The sequence below is a fragment of the Clavelina lepadiformis genome, chromosome 5 (genome assembly GCF_947623445.1).
Source record: "Clavelina lepadiformis chromosome 5, kaClaLepa1.1, whole genome shotgun sequence".
Classification (NCBI taxonomy): domain Eukaryota; kingdom Metazoa; phylum Chordata; class Ascidiacea; order Aplousobranchia; family Clavelinidae; genus Clavelina; species Clavelina lepadiformis.
The window spans coordinates 19,301,542-19,317,198 of record NC_135244.1 but is presented as its reverse complement, the minus strand read 5'-3'; the positions used below and the strand labels follow the sequence as shown (position 1 = coordinate 19,317,198).

The window sequence follows — 15,657 nt, the reverse complement described above, 5'->3', positions numbered from 1 at the left end:
GTATAAAATATAAATGATCTTAGTTATCTTAATGCAAGCAGTATACCATAGACATCTTAGGTTCTCTTGGTGCTGATATACTGTACCAACAGTTGCATTAGGTCTATTTGGCTTTCAGGTTTTCAATAATGTTCATCAACGCATAGTTTTATGTCCTACCAAATGTAATAAAACTTTCTTTGAGACAGCTGTTGCCTGAGTGGCTAAAAATAAGGTTAGACTTAATGACTTGCAGACAGTATGAGTGAAAAGAAGCTAGCCATGGTAACCACTCGCTAGAATAGTGGGATCACCGGATCAAGCCTAAAGTCAAGTGCACAACCATGTTGCTTCGTTACTGGACCTCTTCTACTTGATTTATGACATCATATCGTTCTGCAATATTAGACCCAATAGTTGAATAAGAAAGTGCTCTTAATTGTAGGTTGTATACAGATAACACTTGTTCAATTAAAAACCCCTCTAATAATTCGTCAATCATGCATTACTGAAGAAATATTAAAAAGACAGACCAACGCCCTCACTACATCCGCTGAAACAAGTTTTCCAACAGCAACTTTTCATTGATCTGAAATGTGCTTGAACCATGTTTGAAGACCAACCAACTCGGTGATGTCACATCCGCTCCCTGCACAGTTTTTTGAAAATGGTTTGCAAATAACTCAATAGGCGAAGAAAGACTTCTGTTTACATTTTCGGAATCAACATATTTTCATGCATTTTTTGAAAGTATGATAAGTTGAAAATGACTTCAGTTTTCCCTTTAAGTACTCTGGTCTGGTTTTACAAGATTTCTTGATTTTTCATGGGATATCTTAGATTTCCTTACCTTTCTTGAAATTAGTGATGAAAGAAAAATATCATGCATTTTCAATATTTTGTGGTTTGTATTGCATGACAGTCGTCTTGTAAACGCAGTTGCTTCGGTTTTTGTTAAGGCTATTAACAAAAATAAAATGAACTCAAGTTAGCCTTAGTTAGTTAGGAACCCGAGGGACCCAGTGTACTTGGGGAACCCAGGAGCCGTTACATTTTCAAAGGTAGTTCTTCTGGGTATTAAAATGGGTTTACAATAGCATTGCTATTGTGGTTGTGACTTGTGAGGCAGAAGCAATTCCAGATGGGGCAATTGGGAACCCTAAAATCGTTCCCCTAAAATATCTGAAAAGTAGACAAAACATTGGAGAGAAAATTTCAGGGTTAGGGAAACTAATTAACCTATATCTACCGCTACCATTGTAATGCCCTTGGGCAAGAGATTGTTAACACTTGCTTCTGATTAACAGTTTTGAACTCTGTCAATACAATATAAAAAAAATCAAAAAACCAAATAAAAAATGAGTGTATCAATTGGAATTTGCACAAAAGCTTGCATATTTGGGTTCTACTTCGTGAATATTTTATCCTCTTGGTAACTTTGAAGTTGGTATTGCCAACGATAAGACTAATCCGCTTTGCCTATCTTACCGGACGTTCTCCTTTGTAAGGATGGGAAAAGCAAAACGTTCAACTAAAACGTATAAATATACTCTTCCTTGTATTTTCCCTAGCATCATGTATTAGCTTTGAAGTTAGACAAAAAGAAATGAAATCATGTTAAACCTATCTTTTAAGACATATTTATAAATTTTCTTCATAGATCGTAAATAATGCATAATGTAAACCATGTATGTGGCTGTAAAGGAATACGGAGCTGTTTGTTATGTGAAAATCTTCATGATACTTTTCCCACAGAAAACACTACAGCTTACAACATAAAACATCAAAAAACTTTTCAGTATATACCCCACCTCAAGAAAGCAGTTTGTTTGAGTAATGCTAATCATGTATCAGGTAAATATGTTGGTTTCGAATATCTAGGGGTAGAAATTTTTGAAAACTTTATTACCGAAAAGGAAGAAGAGGAAATTTGTAAGCATATTGATTTCTCACCATGGAAAGAATCTCAGTCTGGCAGAAGGAAACAAGATTATGGACCGAAAGTAAATTTTAAGAAACAAAGAGTGAAATTTTCCACTTTTGATGGTCTGCCATCTTACATTGTTCCAGTTATTGATCGTTTTGAAAATTATGAAGAGCTTCACGGCTTCAAACCGGCTGAGCAATGTAATTTGGAATATGTTCCAGAAAGAGGATCTCAAATAGATCCTCATTTTGATGACTCCTGGTTGTGGGGTGAACGGCTGGTAACGTTAAACTTGTTATCTGATACTTGTCTCTGCATGACTACTGACCTGGATAGCCTTATTACTTTGCAGGACTTAACATCTGCAATATCAGAACTTAAGGACAAAAAAACCTTCCTACAGTTGTATTCCGATCTACTTCACTGTAGTCAGCAAACTATTTCTCTAAAAGATGTTGTTGTCAGAATACCACTGAAGCGCCGGTCAGTAATTGTGTTACACGGAAATGCCAGGTTTAAATGGATGCATGGCATTCAGAGAGAAGACATTACATCACGACGGTTATGCTGCACTTTCAGGGAATTATCGCCTCTTTTTATCGCTGGAGGCAAACAAAGTGACATTGGTCAAGAATTATTAAAAATTGCAGCTAGTTTCAAAGGAAATGTTGTGTTATGAATATATGCATATAATTAAGATTCCATTTTAGCAATATTTAAAATTTTATGTAAATTTTTTAGTACAATAATAGAAAACCTCATTTTTTTCTGATAAAGTAATAATTTTTGGTGTTATGTTGAGCAAAGATCATTTATACAAATCAGCTTTAGCTTCCTTGCAAGGAACAGAAATAATTTTAAGCATATCAATATACACAAACTGTTCTTTTTTTCCGCAATATGTATTTATTACAGATCCAGTACTAGTGTATAAGCATTTCCTACGACATTGACGTGTTACATACTCTATTCATAGTTATTGGTCACTCATGCAGAAATATTTCAAAGCAGAAAAGTGGGAAGAAACGTTGTAGATTTACCTATCTGAGCAAAATTCAGTTAACACACAAATGTTTGCCCACTTTTGCTAACACCACCAAAAACGCACCTTGCGTTTATTGCAATGCCTAGGTAATGAATGAAAGTACTTAATGGTGATGCTAGATGAAAGTTAAACATGATTAAGGCCATATCTGAATTAAACATGTAACAAAGTTACGTCAGTCAGAAAGGTAATAGAATGTCTAATTGAAATACCAGGTCTACATTTTTCTCCATAACTTAAGGACCACGTTTAACTACATAACTAGACCATTTTATGATGTCATATTAGACAACACAACCAACAAAGGAACTCTAAACTTATGTGCATGATTCAATTACGTTGGCCAATTGGTCACCATTTCCAGCATATAAGATGGAAGAAAGTGAGTGCAAAACTAAAAACACCTTGTAACTTTCCAAGAACAAGACTATTTCTATGCTAGCTTTATATATATACAGTACATTAAACAGTTATATAAGCTTCAGAACAGCAAGTTTGGCATTGCATGATTTGGCTACTCACAAATATAAAAAGCACATAAGTGAAATGAGAGTTTTTTTGTAAAATGATATGAAATAATTGAGTATAAAGTGAAATAAAATGGTACAAACAGAAATTTAATAGTATTATTACAACGCCATTAGTCAAGCATGGATATAAAAAAATTTGAAACATATACAGTAAACTGAATTACTAATTATTGAATTCATTGCAATACCGGTAATGAAGTCTACACAGTGATGACGAATATGCAACAATAACATGACTAAAAGCGATACAAAATGAATATGTTCTTAAATAAGCTAATAAAACCGCAGCAAACAGTTATAGAAGTACTTCATAATTCATCCTTCAGAGAAATTGTTTTCTGTAAACCGTCCACCATAACATATGAAGACTTTTTACAGTTTGTTTCATTTACTTTATCTAGCTCTTTCTTTACATCCTATGTAATAAAAAGTAAAATTACTTATTTTAAGTAAAAAAATACTTGACATCAATAATGCGTCTGTTACCATTATGTTTAATACAGACGTCATTAATAATAATAATAATTTATCTCACCCTGATTAATGTAGAAATATCACTGTCAAATCTAAAATCTTTGACTGCGGTGTACACTGCCTTAAACACAGGCCATTTGTCTTTGTGAAATGCACGTCGACATCCATGCAATAACTTCACCCCTTTCTCGGCAGTTTTACACATTTGCATGTATATACAATGGTCAGGTCTGTAGTTCCATTTACAAGGAAAAGTTAGAAGCAACTCTGATGGAAAACAAAGCTTGGGTTTGGATATGGTATCTTCATGTAACCATTGTACAACCAAATCATAATGTTACCGGTATTTCGAAGTTAAGAAAACTTGAAACAAACCAGGATTATGGTGGAACACAATATTCAAAAGATCTTGGTCACCCCAGGTTATATTCTGTCGATATTTCTTGTAAAGTGGTAAAAGCATTTCTGCCCACGTGAGACTTTCACCAACCAGATCATTTTTGAACTTTGCCTCTCTTACCCTCTTCATGTCCATTAGCATTATCTGGCCAGAAGAATGTTTTAAATGTTAAATAATTGAATGTCTTAGTACATCTCTTGCATTACACAATCATACTGAACGAGTGTATACCCCAGAATTTAGGCCTGTTTGTCCGTAGTATGGGTGGCGGGCAAATCGACTATACCATGCAACATTTGTCGCTTCACTTTCTGGTGCCATTGCAGCAAGATGCGTTGAATTAAAGCTAAATTAATATCTTAATTAGTTCTTGGTGCCTAGATTTGCTACATGTTTTATATATCATAAACAATACAGTATATGTATTACATTTGCAGAAAAATGTTATGCCCGAGAAGAGTAAAATGTTAGTTTTACCTACAACAAGACTTACTCCTTAAAAAATTTCCACAGATCATCAATTGGACTCAAAAACAAAACATCAGTATCAACATAGACTATTGAATTGATGTCTTTCAAAAGCTGAGGCAGAAAGAGTCTTTGAGATGCACAGAGCTTGAATAATTTCTTCCATTCTTTTGCATGGCCATCATCAGGATATTTTATTGAATACAGTGTGTAGTGGAACTTTGATTTGGCAGAATAAGGCCATAGATCTAAACTTATTAGTTAAAAAAAACTTAGATATCATAAAATTATTTTATGTTTTACATGGAACTCGTTGACATCTATACTTTGAACTAGGCATATCTGATCTAATTATACCTGCAAGCTGCAATATTGATACTTAGATTATTTCTATTATGATACCGGTACATTGCCATACCTATTTCTAAACTTCATTTTAAGATTTTCTTCTGTAAATACGTGAAAATTGACAAAACGTTTTGAAAAGAGCACGACAGATTTGAGGTTGACCAAGGTTTCCTGAACTCTGTCATCAGCACCACAGGCAACCACTGCCAGGTCGATTGTCGAAAAATGGCTAGCAACTTTTCTAACAAAAATGCAAAAAAATTGTTAGTACAACTAGTTTCAGCAAAATTAAACATCAAAATTAGCATTTCTGAATTCATTAAAATGTCTACTATAAAGTCATATATAAAAAAATACATCTTTACTGTATATTAAAATTTAACATTTGAAAAGCACCTTTGTAAAGTGAGATAAAAATCCATCACCCAACTGATTGTTTTTTCATTAAAGGGCCTTAAACATATACAGCAAGTTTATTAGTTGGCGATTCCACTGCAAGCTTGTAAACAGGTAGGTACATACTTAATTTGAAAAAGAATGTAATATTTTTATTTACCAACAAGTATGAACACAATTGTTACTATTATGATGTCTTTCCAAATATCGATATGTAAACAGAAATCCAGCATATTATGTTTGTTTTAAAAAACTAAAAAATAAGACCTTGTTTATATTATGACAAAAATCACACAAACTAACTACCAGTTTTGATGCTGTGAGAAAAGATTGGATTCAGTGTCATCATATTTGTTGAAGGAAAGTTGTTGCTTTAACAAGGAAAACATGACAATCACAGCAATAATTGAAATACAAACACAAATTGCAACACAGCGACAAGCCATAATACATAAATCAAATAAAACACTTGAAGCTGCCAAATTGAAAAATTTACAAATTAAATTTTATACATTTCCTAAACCATATACTGTACCTTAAAAAAGCAGTATATACTGACTAATAATACTACAGGATTTAGATGAGATTTTTATAGCCATGTTTAGAAGATACCTCATTCTTGCAAATTTATAGTATAAAATTAGGTATATACAGTATTTACTAATTTTAACAATTTAGTTTAAAACTTCAACCCACAGAAAGCAAATTAGGTTATCACAATTCAACTAAAAATTAGAATCAACACGAGATTTAAGAGAGAATAGGTCAGCACTGAGATGTTTCAGTTATACAGAAATAAATAGAAGAAACAATAAATGTGGTTGCTTCTACATAAACAGTAGAAAAACGTGCATCTGCACTGTTAAATAGAACAGTAAGCTAGGGAAACAGTAAACGCAACACAGGATATAAGGGTTTCCTTTCTTTGAACCATATGTATTTAATGAATTCTTTAAAACGTTGCCTAAGCGTATGTACTAGAAACCTATCTGAAATGCTGATTTCACCTGCATATGTAAGCTGTTGCAGCAACCAGTAATAAACAAGCATAATAGGCTAGTGCTACATTCAGCACAAAAACTGCTACAGATCACCTGCTGGAGCTCATACTGTTAAAACTGTTACAGATACCTGGTTGATCTGTTCAATGTTCGTTTTTTCAAATCAACGCTATAGACAATATACTGTACTCCACTGCAAAAGGAACCTGGTTTTGGTCCTGGCCCCCTGCTGTGGTACATACGCACACACAACCATGAATTGAAAGAAAGAACAAACTGACTATTAAACCGTGAATATGCCAAGCAGCCCTTTGTTGTTAACCTATTGGTAGTTATGTTATTTTGGAGAACGAAAATGCGTAAAAAAGTTGATTCAACCTAAGAATAAGGGTTTAATTCGGATGGAAGATTTTGGTTTAGGTTACTATGTTATTGCATTTAAGTTCGGTTAACAAGAAACTTTTTCGATTAATTAGTGTTAGTGGCAGCCAACAAAAATATTACAATACTTAAGGCGGACTTACAAATGCAAAATGGCCCACAGGCAACATTACTCGGGGATTCCCCTACCATTCCTGTTGTTTGTATTTATATTTAAATTATAGAATTGAGCCATTTAAAATGTAATCTTTTTTTCAACTTGCACTGTTGTCAAATATATTTTTTTTTCTGGCATGAGTTTAATGTAACAAAACGTATTACAAAGTAATATTCCAACAAACAACGGTCATTTTAAAAGTTTGTGCGGTTACCACATTTCATAAAGCGCTCCAGAGCTCTGGTCTTCAATGCCATGACATGCTTGTTTGAAACTTATGATTGCCTAGGCCCTAGAGATTTGTTCGGTACATTTTGATGAGATTAATACGGTACATTCATGTTTGGAGATTTGCATCTAAATAAAAAAAACTTAGTTATACCCAGAAGTTCTATTTTTAACTGTTGTTTAAGTTGTAACCCTTAAAGATCATGTAGTATTATGCCGACTGAACAGTAAGCTATATAGGTAGCCTATATCGATATATAGGTCGGGTTTCTCTAATTTCTGAAGTTGTGCTTGTGCACTAGGTGCTCTATGCGCGCTGTGTGCACCATGTGCGATATGCTTGTGCTTTATCTGCTTTGTGTGCTCATAGACCTTTTCCGAGTTACTGCCATCTTTTTTTTGGATGACAAGATATTTTCGATCGCCTATAGGCCTAGGCCTACTTCACAATTAAAATTATCGACCCACTTTGATTTTTTTTAAATTACAGACATTCTGGGCATTGGATTGGAAAATATCTCTCAGGTTAGTTATACTAAATAATGAATAAGTTGAACTAAATAACTGGAATCAAATTTTTACATACCCAATCGCCAAACTTAAAGTACGGGAAGAGAAATCTTAAAAAGAAAATCTCGGAGCGCATATCAATGCATTAGTACATTATAATTGAAAATCGCAACAATGTTGTTTACCGCCTACAACATCCATTTTAGAGAGAAAAAACTGAGTCTTTTGTTGCGCAATTAACCGAAAATGCTTTCATGCAAACACTTCACTTGCAAGAATATTTTGTCAAAACCTTGGATTTAATAACTTGGCGTTGTACCACTTGCTGAATTCGTTGTTTTGACTATCAACTAATCACTAAATACATGGTTCTGATCCTATCCTTCGAAACCAACGACGATAGCTTTTGTGTATTCACAAAAGAGAACATCTCTGCACCTTCAAACTACACAGAAAATAAGCAGCAACCACGAGTGTGAACATTACGTCTTTGAAAGAAAGTAGCTTACTGAAACGATTTATAATTGAAAACTGCCCTACTTTCCTGTTTGGCCGACTCAAGTAGGCTACGACAGAAATCGTGCGTACAAAGTCACAAATTTTGGCTTAATTGGGTGGAATAATATTCTCTTTTCTGGACAAAAAAGAGGACAGTGTTTCCTTTTTTCAGAGATTGTAATTAGCACGGTATGCTTTTGGTGTACTTATAATATACGCCAAATTGACCTTGGTGCACAAAATGCTCCCTTGGATTTATTCCAGGTGTTAAAGCAGATTTTCGTAGTTAAAGAAAACTTTGGTGCTGTTTACACCATTCTAGATGCTATTTAAATTGTATTCATTGTAACTGGTACTGTATTATGCATTACGTATTATTTGCAAAAAAGTACAGGAAACTTTTTATACAAACTCTCTTTAAATAGGCTGCCATTTTGTAGCCTAGTTAATGATCTTAGTTATATAACTCCATCATTACCTGCTTTATACAACATTAATATGTCATCCATTAAAACCTGTAATTTTTTTTAGCTTGAGTAAGAGGCATTTCAGTTCTATTATATCCTTTTAAGGCAACGTCTCAAAATAAAGCTTTTCACTTTACAGTAGGTTGACAGTTAGAGAATATTTTAATCAAAACTGCATCGCAGACAAGTAGGTATAAATCATTTTTCATGATGCGACTTTGGTGTTTTCACCACAATACCTTTAAAATAATATGCAGTCGAAATTGGTTAAACGCATAAATTGCCTTATTGCATAGAATTCCATAATCCCAAACCATTCCCATCCACATGTGAAGAAAATACACCGGTTAATCGCATAAATCGGTTAATTGAATAGAAATTCTCAATTGATTTGTAGATTCATTTATTCTTATCCAGACTAAGCATGTTCATGAAGACAATTTATTACCATAACGAGTTATGATTGTTCACATTATTACCCTTGTCAGCACACAAAAGTGTCACCGGAAAACCGGGTAACTCGCAGTGTTTCAATTCATGGCGCAGAAGTGAAGACAATGTGATGTAAATGAATTAAACAACAATATAAAACCGCATAAAAAAGATTCTTTTAGTGTGGGTATATAGCACAGGACTCCGAAGTTTCATTTGATGATCGATAGGTTACAAGTTAGCACTCTGTTCTGCAGAAACCCAGAATTTAAAATGTCAGTAGCAGTAGTAGCAGCCAGTCAGTAGCAAAACGAAATGATTTTTCTCAGTCTGACAGAATCCATGTTATAGAAGAGCTAGAAAAGAAGATTAGTCAGTGCAAAGTTGCCGAAAAGTTTGGGATTTCACCGACCCAGGTGTCACCTATTTGGAAGACGAAGCAGACTCCTTTATTTGCACATCAAAGCAATTTAAACCCTTCCCGGAAAAGAGCTAGAGAGAGCGCATATACAGATGTAGAAGATGCTTTGGTTCAAGCAAGTAAAAAGTAGAAGACTTCTGATCAGTGACTCAATGTAGCTTGAAAAAGCTAAGGATTTAGGCAAGCTGATGAATCACGATAACTTTGATCCATCTCCTAGCTGGATACAGCGCTGGCGGGAACGAAATGCAATTGTTTTTAAGAGGCAGCACATGTGGCGAGAAGAAAGACCACAATTGCGAAGCCGCTGAACACTGGATAACATCTGTGTGGACCAGCATACAAGATCGGTATTCTGCCTCAGAAATAATAACTGTGACGAAACAGGCCTTTATTATCATATCCTTCCAGAAAGCACAATGTGTTTCAAAAATGAAAAACTTTTCGGTGGAAAGAAATCAAAAGAACGTCTGACCGTTTTAATCACATCAAACATGATGGTTCAAACCGACACTGAGCTCTGCAGTGATGCCACACGTAGTCAACAAGACAATGAAGAAGCAAGCGAAAACTGTGTTACAACTGCTATCTTTAAGCCAAAAAAAGGAAGTGCTTGACACAATACGTCAGCGATTAAATGCTCAGGGACGGACCTGGAAATCTATTTTGGTCTGGAACAACAAGTATTACATAACTTGGCCGAAAATATTAAGCAAACCACAATTGAGCTTTTTTAATAAAAAATGATTTCCATTTTGTTTTGTGTGATTGTGTCAATAAGTAGTAAGCTCACTTACTTATTGCTTCGTTACTTTAAAGCTACCAACCACCTAGGTTATTAGGTCACAATGCATTTTTGTATTGCAACCAACTCACCATGTATATTGCTTAGTGTATATGCTAGAATATGCACGCAAAATTTCTCTCTTTTTTTCTAACTTGTAAGGACATCTGGCAGACATGCGTGATATTAATTTTATGATTTTTATCGATAAAGAATTTCTTTTTTCTATTGCCGACATGCAACCGTATCTTTATCACTTTACCTAACAACACCATAGTAACAAAAGGTTGAGCGCGCTCATTCTTACAAATGTTGTTCACCGATCACCATTCGCCTTATTATCACAAACCATGCAGTATACTACGATTACGTGTGTTATGAGTAGTAAAAGATGATTGCGTGAGTAGTTGATGTGTCTAGCAGTCTGCTTTCAAGCTAATGTTTAAGATAAAGTTCTGACAACACCTAGGCAACTGTTTACAACAAAACCAGTTAATCGCATAAAGAAGCTTGGCAAATTGCCTATGTGATTAACCGGTTTCGGCTGTAGTGGAAATATTACATGCGGTTACCAGTTTGCCAAACACTTCGACTGCATTATTGTCAGTCTCTTCATCAAGACTAAAAACAGCCGCGTCACAATTGATTACACCTTGTGCATAAAACGATAATAATAATCATTTAAGAACAGATATTGCATTTCACAGTAAAAGTGTTTGCCTTTATGTGCCATTTTGGTAAGTGGGAATGTGCAACAAAGGCTGAATTCAGAAAAGCTTTTAACTATGTTTGCATGCACTGATTCTACAAAAAAATTGGCTGGATTTGTTTCTTTGTTTCAAATTCTTATGCAAAAATGTTCACAGTCACTTGACTTAAGTGCAATGCTACCCTCTGCTATTAATGTTCAATGCAAAGCACAGTATATTGGTTATGATGCGTTCCTACATCATATACATAACACTGCAGATATTTTTTCTTGTTCGAGAAACAAATGGGACAAATATGTTTACCTTACAATTTTTGATTACATTGTGACCATTTGGCATCACAAGCCTTCTGGTGTAATCTTAATACAGCGAAATATAAAATTACATATTAAAATAAGTTCTTCGTTTGCATGCACTTAGTGTAGTTGCTAAGAGGTTTAGCCTAAAACAACTAAATTTCCCAAGACTTACGAATATTGTAGTTGTTTTACATAATATGTAACAATAACATGTTATTGCAACTTATGCAATGGGACTATGTAATTTATATTAGATTCCAGCTTGGCTTGTGTTGGGTATACTGAGTTTGAGTGACAAAAGCATGCCTTGGAATGGCATTTCAGTGGCATACGTTAAAATGTATTTGGGTCCACTACATGTTTTATAACTTTTATCATTTTTTAGGTTTATATTTTCTTGGATATATTGGTTTAAAAATTGTCGTCATGTCAGGTCGGCGTATTTTTGTCGGCCGCTTGAGTTACAGAGCCAGAGAAAGCGACATTGAAAAGTTTTTTAAAGGTTTTGGAAGAATAAATGAAATAAACATCAAGACTGGATTTTGCTTTGTTGAGTTTGATGATCCTCGCGATGCAGATGATGCTGTTTATGAAATGAACAATCAGACACTCTGTGGTGAGCGTGTGACTGTGGAGCATGCCAAAGGTGCCCCAAGAAGAGGGGGCGGAGGATATGGTGGACACGACCGTGGTGGTTATGACAGGGGTCGAGATTATGGACGTGATCATGGCCGTGATTATAGGGACAGTGGCCGGTACAACAGCCGTCAGTCTAGGTTTGCACCGCCAATGCGGACTGACTATCGTGTCATTGTTGAAAATTTGTCGTCTCGTGTTAGTTGGCAAGACCTTAAAGATTATTTACGGCAAGCTGGAGAGATAACATATGCTGATGCCCACAAACACAGGCGCAATGAGGGAGTTGTTGATTTTGCATCGTACGACGACATGAAGAAGGCAATTGAGAAGTTAGATAATACTGAACTGAGCGGAAGAAACATACGCCTTGTGGAAGATAAACCAACTAGAAGTTATTCCAGAAGTCGCTCTAGATCCAAGTCTCGTTCAAAATCCAGATCAGCATCTCGGTCCAGAAGCCGAAGACGATCTCGCTCACCACTTCGCAAACGAAGTCGTCGTCGAAGCACACGCAGTCGTTCAGCCTCACGATCTCGTTCGCGTTCTCGTCAATCGCGTTCGCACTCTCGCTCCCGTTCTCCTTCTCTACACAAGGAAGAGAATGGAGAGGCAAGGCAAGATGAAAAATCTCGTTCTGCCAGTCGAAGTCGAAGCAAGTCAAAGACCCCTGAACAGGAAGAAGAAAAACAAGAAGATAAACTTGAACCGGAAGAAAACAATGAAAAACCAGAAGAAAACAGTGCTTCTGAGTGAAATTTTTCTGCCATGTTGCAGCAACAGTTTGTTTGGAGAAGCAAATGCTTATATTGTTTTGAGGATTCAAATGTTGCTCTGTGCAAATTTGAGCCACAAAACTAACTTACTAGAAGAAATGTCCAATCCTTGCATTTTGCATTCCTGTTCATTGCCATAATTGAAACTATGTTTCATATTGTATGACCATGAGCGTTATTGCACAAAACAAACACTTTTTAATTTGGTGTGATGTTTTGATCTTTTAAAATATAAGTTTGCAAGACATTGCAACGTGAAGTGATTGCCTTCATTTTAGATGCCAATTAAATTTAATCAAAACATGATGTGTATGATTAATTTACCAATACTGTTCCAATTTTAAGCTGTTAAACATAATTACCAGCCCCAATGGCACATTGCCTTCGATTTTGCTTCGCAGTATTTTCAGTAGTATTGGTAAATCCCAAATCACTGACTCACTGCTTGTTTTATAATGTAGCATTAGCAAAGTTATTCTTAAAGCATGGCATAAACAAAACATGTTTTTTTATTCCTGTTACAAGCTATTTGGAAAAGCATATTTTGCGCTGGTAATATTATTCTGCTAAATGGTCTATTTTCTTCATATATTTGAGAGTTTTGCGCTGTTCAGATTTGGCACTTTGGCGTATTAACAACAAAAGTAAAGATTTCAATTGAAGGTATGGTAAGGGTTAAGACATTGTGTATTATGTGGTTATAACCGGAAAAAATCTTTTGTTTTCCTTGGATTCTTCTTTGGTCTTAGTTACACAACTCTACTTTCTTAAATCAGTTTTTTCTGGTTGTTAGAAAAGTGGTTTGAAACACTCTCTTTATAATTTTTCTTAATAAGCATACTTACCACGTATTGTATTCACCATGTTGGGCTCATCTGAAGTTTTGAACATTGTAATAATTGTACAAATAGAGACAGGTTTTCACACCTCAGTTAGCATTTTTAACTTTACATACAGTTTTCTGGTACAAGTATATGGTATTTCCATTGATATTCGACTTGTAACTGTTGCATCTCCAACCTATTTGTGCATTTTATATCGTTACTTGTGACTTTATGGTTTGAATTTACTGCCATTATACAATGGTTTCAGCCAACCACAAAAACGAAACAATTGTGAAATAAAAGAACGATTTTGGCAACCGCAACTTGCGTTTTTCCAAACCGACCACCTAGATGCGGTACCATAAAACAGGCGCTACATGCGAGAACAACTCACCAAATAACTGTTAAGTGAATCAGCAGACTGGTGAAACATGTCTCGGCGTGAGTTAGTTAGTTAGCTTTGACTGAGTGCGAAATGTTTTACCTCAAAAATTGTCTCCATACAACGAAGTTCAATAAAAAGTCCTGATTTGTTTAAACTTTTTGGTAACGTTTACGTCAATGCATTATGACTAGAAGTGTATCGGACGCCGTTTGCAAAAAAATAATTCAGGAAAAATATGAAAGATTTACGGACGGATTAAGTTTACGATTTATTAATGTTCGAGCTATACAAATAATTCGAGTTACAAAAATACATAAGTTTTGTTTATCGGAATCTGCTGCTTGACAAGGGCGACGAGGAATCATCACTGAGTTTAAGTCGTGCAAAGTTTTTTCTCAGTCCGAGGATAAATATTATAAAACAAAACTTTGATAAATGTGTCGGGCAGTTAACATTATTATTTATTACAGTACTATTCTTTGCGTTTCTTATCCTGACCGCTAGACAGCGGATGGGTATCACGAGTACCTACCCATGCGTGCCTATAGAAACCTTCGTAGGCAAGGGTTGTGAAGATTTTTGGTTTTTATTAATCGCGAATCGTTATGGAAACATATAATTGTAACTTAAGTCAGGTAAATCTATAAGTTTTTTCGAGAAATATCGATATTTTAAGAAAGAATTGTGAAAAATGTTGAAGTTTGTTTCAACGGAATTTCGAACTTCAGTTCACAAGTAAAGACTTTCTGAAATGCAGTATGCATGTTTTATTGTATTGTAAAGCGTTTGTCATCTTGTCCGCTAGAAATCGGTTGGGCACCGTGTTCATTTGCCCAAAAAGTCATCGGGTTCTTCATTTTTCACAGTTTGTATTTTGAACCAATCGTTTTTAGACAAGGAAGCACACAGACGCTCTTCGGAGACGTTTCTCCATACTAACTTATATGTCTGTGTTTCCGCAAATAACTCATATTGCTCATGTAAGATCAATAACTTTCTTTATATAACCTAAGTTGCTGTTCCCTGCATACCCTGTGTTTTCATTATCTGTGCGCCATTTACTCCTTTGTGCTGTCTCTGGAATGCTCTGCTGGTAAAACCCTGTCACTTGTTTAACGGTTAAACCCTATTATGTGCTTCTTTATTGTGTGAATTTCTCCTCAAATTACAGAGGTTTATTTTCTTGTGACAACTTGCATATCCCCGTTTTGCACATCTTTTTCCTTACAGGAAAGTTTCATGTAGCGTTCGCAGAGATGGGCAGTCGGTACTTTGAACGTACCGTCGGTAACGGTACCGGTACTTGGCAAAAAATACAATGAATAGAGAAAATACATAAAGAGAGAATACAATATAAATATAGAGAAATATAATGACTTTTTCGCTTGATAAACGTTTGTCCTCCCGCCAGCTAGCGGACAAGGTGGCGAACGCTACAATACTACATGTTGAACAGCACCAATTTTTGTTATTGGAAACAATGCTGTGAAAGTTGAACATTTTAGAACTAAATTTAGTTGGAGTTTTGAATTTAAGTGACTGAGTACGGAAAACGATTCATCTAACGAAATCTAGCCCCTA

General features: G+C 35.2%; 2 protein-coding genes and 1 pseudogene across 2 annotated transcripts; 2 read left to right on the top strand and 1 right to left on the bottom strand.

Moving 5' to 3' along the window:
• The first annotated feature begins 86 nt into the window (after window positions 1–86).
• Window positions 87–2,796, top strand: LOC143459845 (alpha-ketoglutarate-dependent dioxygenase alkB homolog 4-like). The gene has a single exon (XM_076957144.1). The coding sequence runs from the start codon at window positions 1,650–1,652 to the stop codon at window positions 2,583–2,585; it is 936 nt and encodes a 311-aa protein (XP_076813259.1). The 5' UTR covers window positions 87–1,649; the 3' UTR covers window positions 2,586–2,796.
• Window positions 2,797–3,007: 211 nt separating this feature from the next.
• On the bottom strand, window positions 3,008–7,046 carry LOC143459844 (glucoside xylosyltransferase 1-like). The gene is made up of 8 exons (XM_076957142.1): window positions 5,874–7,046; window positions 5,568–5,624; window positions 5,242–5,412; window positions 4,849–5,076; window positions 4,587–4,701; window positions 4,331–4,499; window positions 4,017–4,222; window positions 3,008–3,897 (listed from the first exon to the last, which is right to left on the bottom strand). Exons 1-8 carry the CDS (start codon window positions 6,011–6,013, stop codon window positions 3,790–3,792), a joined length of 1,194 nt encoding a protein of 397 aa, XP_076813257.1. The 5' UTR covers window positions 6,014–7,046; the 3' UTR covers window positions 3,008–3,789.
• Window positions 7,047–11,821: 4,775 nt separating this feature from the next.
• On the top strand, window positions 11,822–14,010 carry LOC143460574 (serine/arginine-rich splicing factor 5 pseudogene; annotated as a pseudogene).
• Window positions 14,011–15,657: the final 1,647 nt, after the last annotated feature.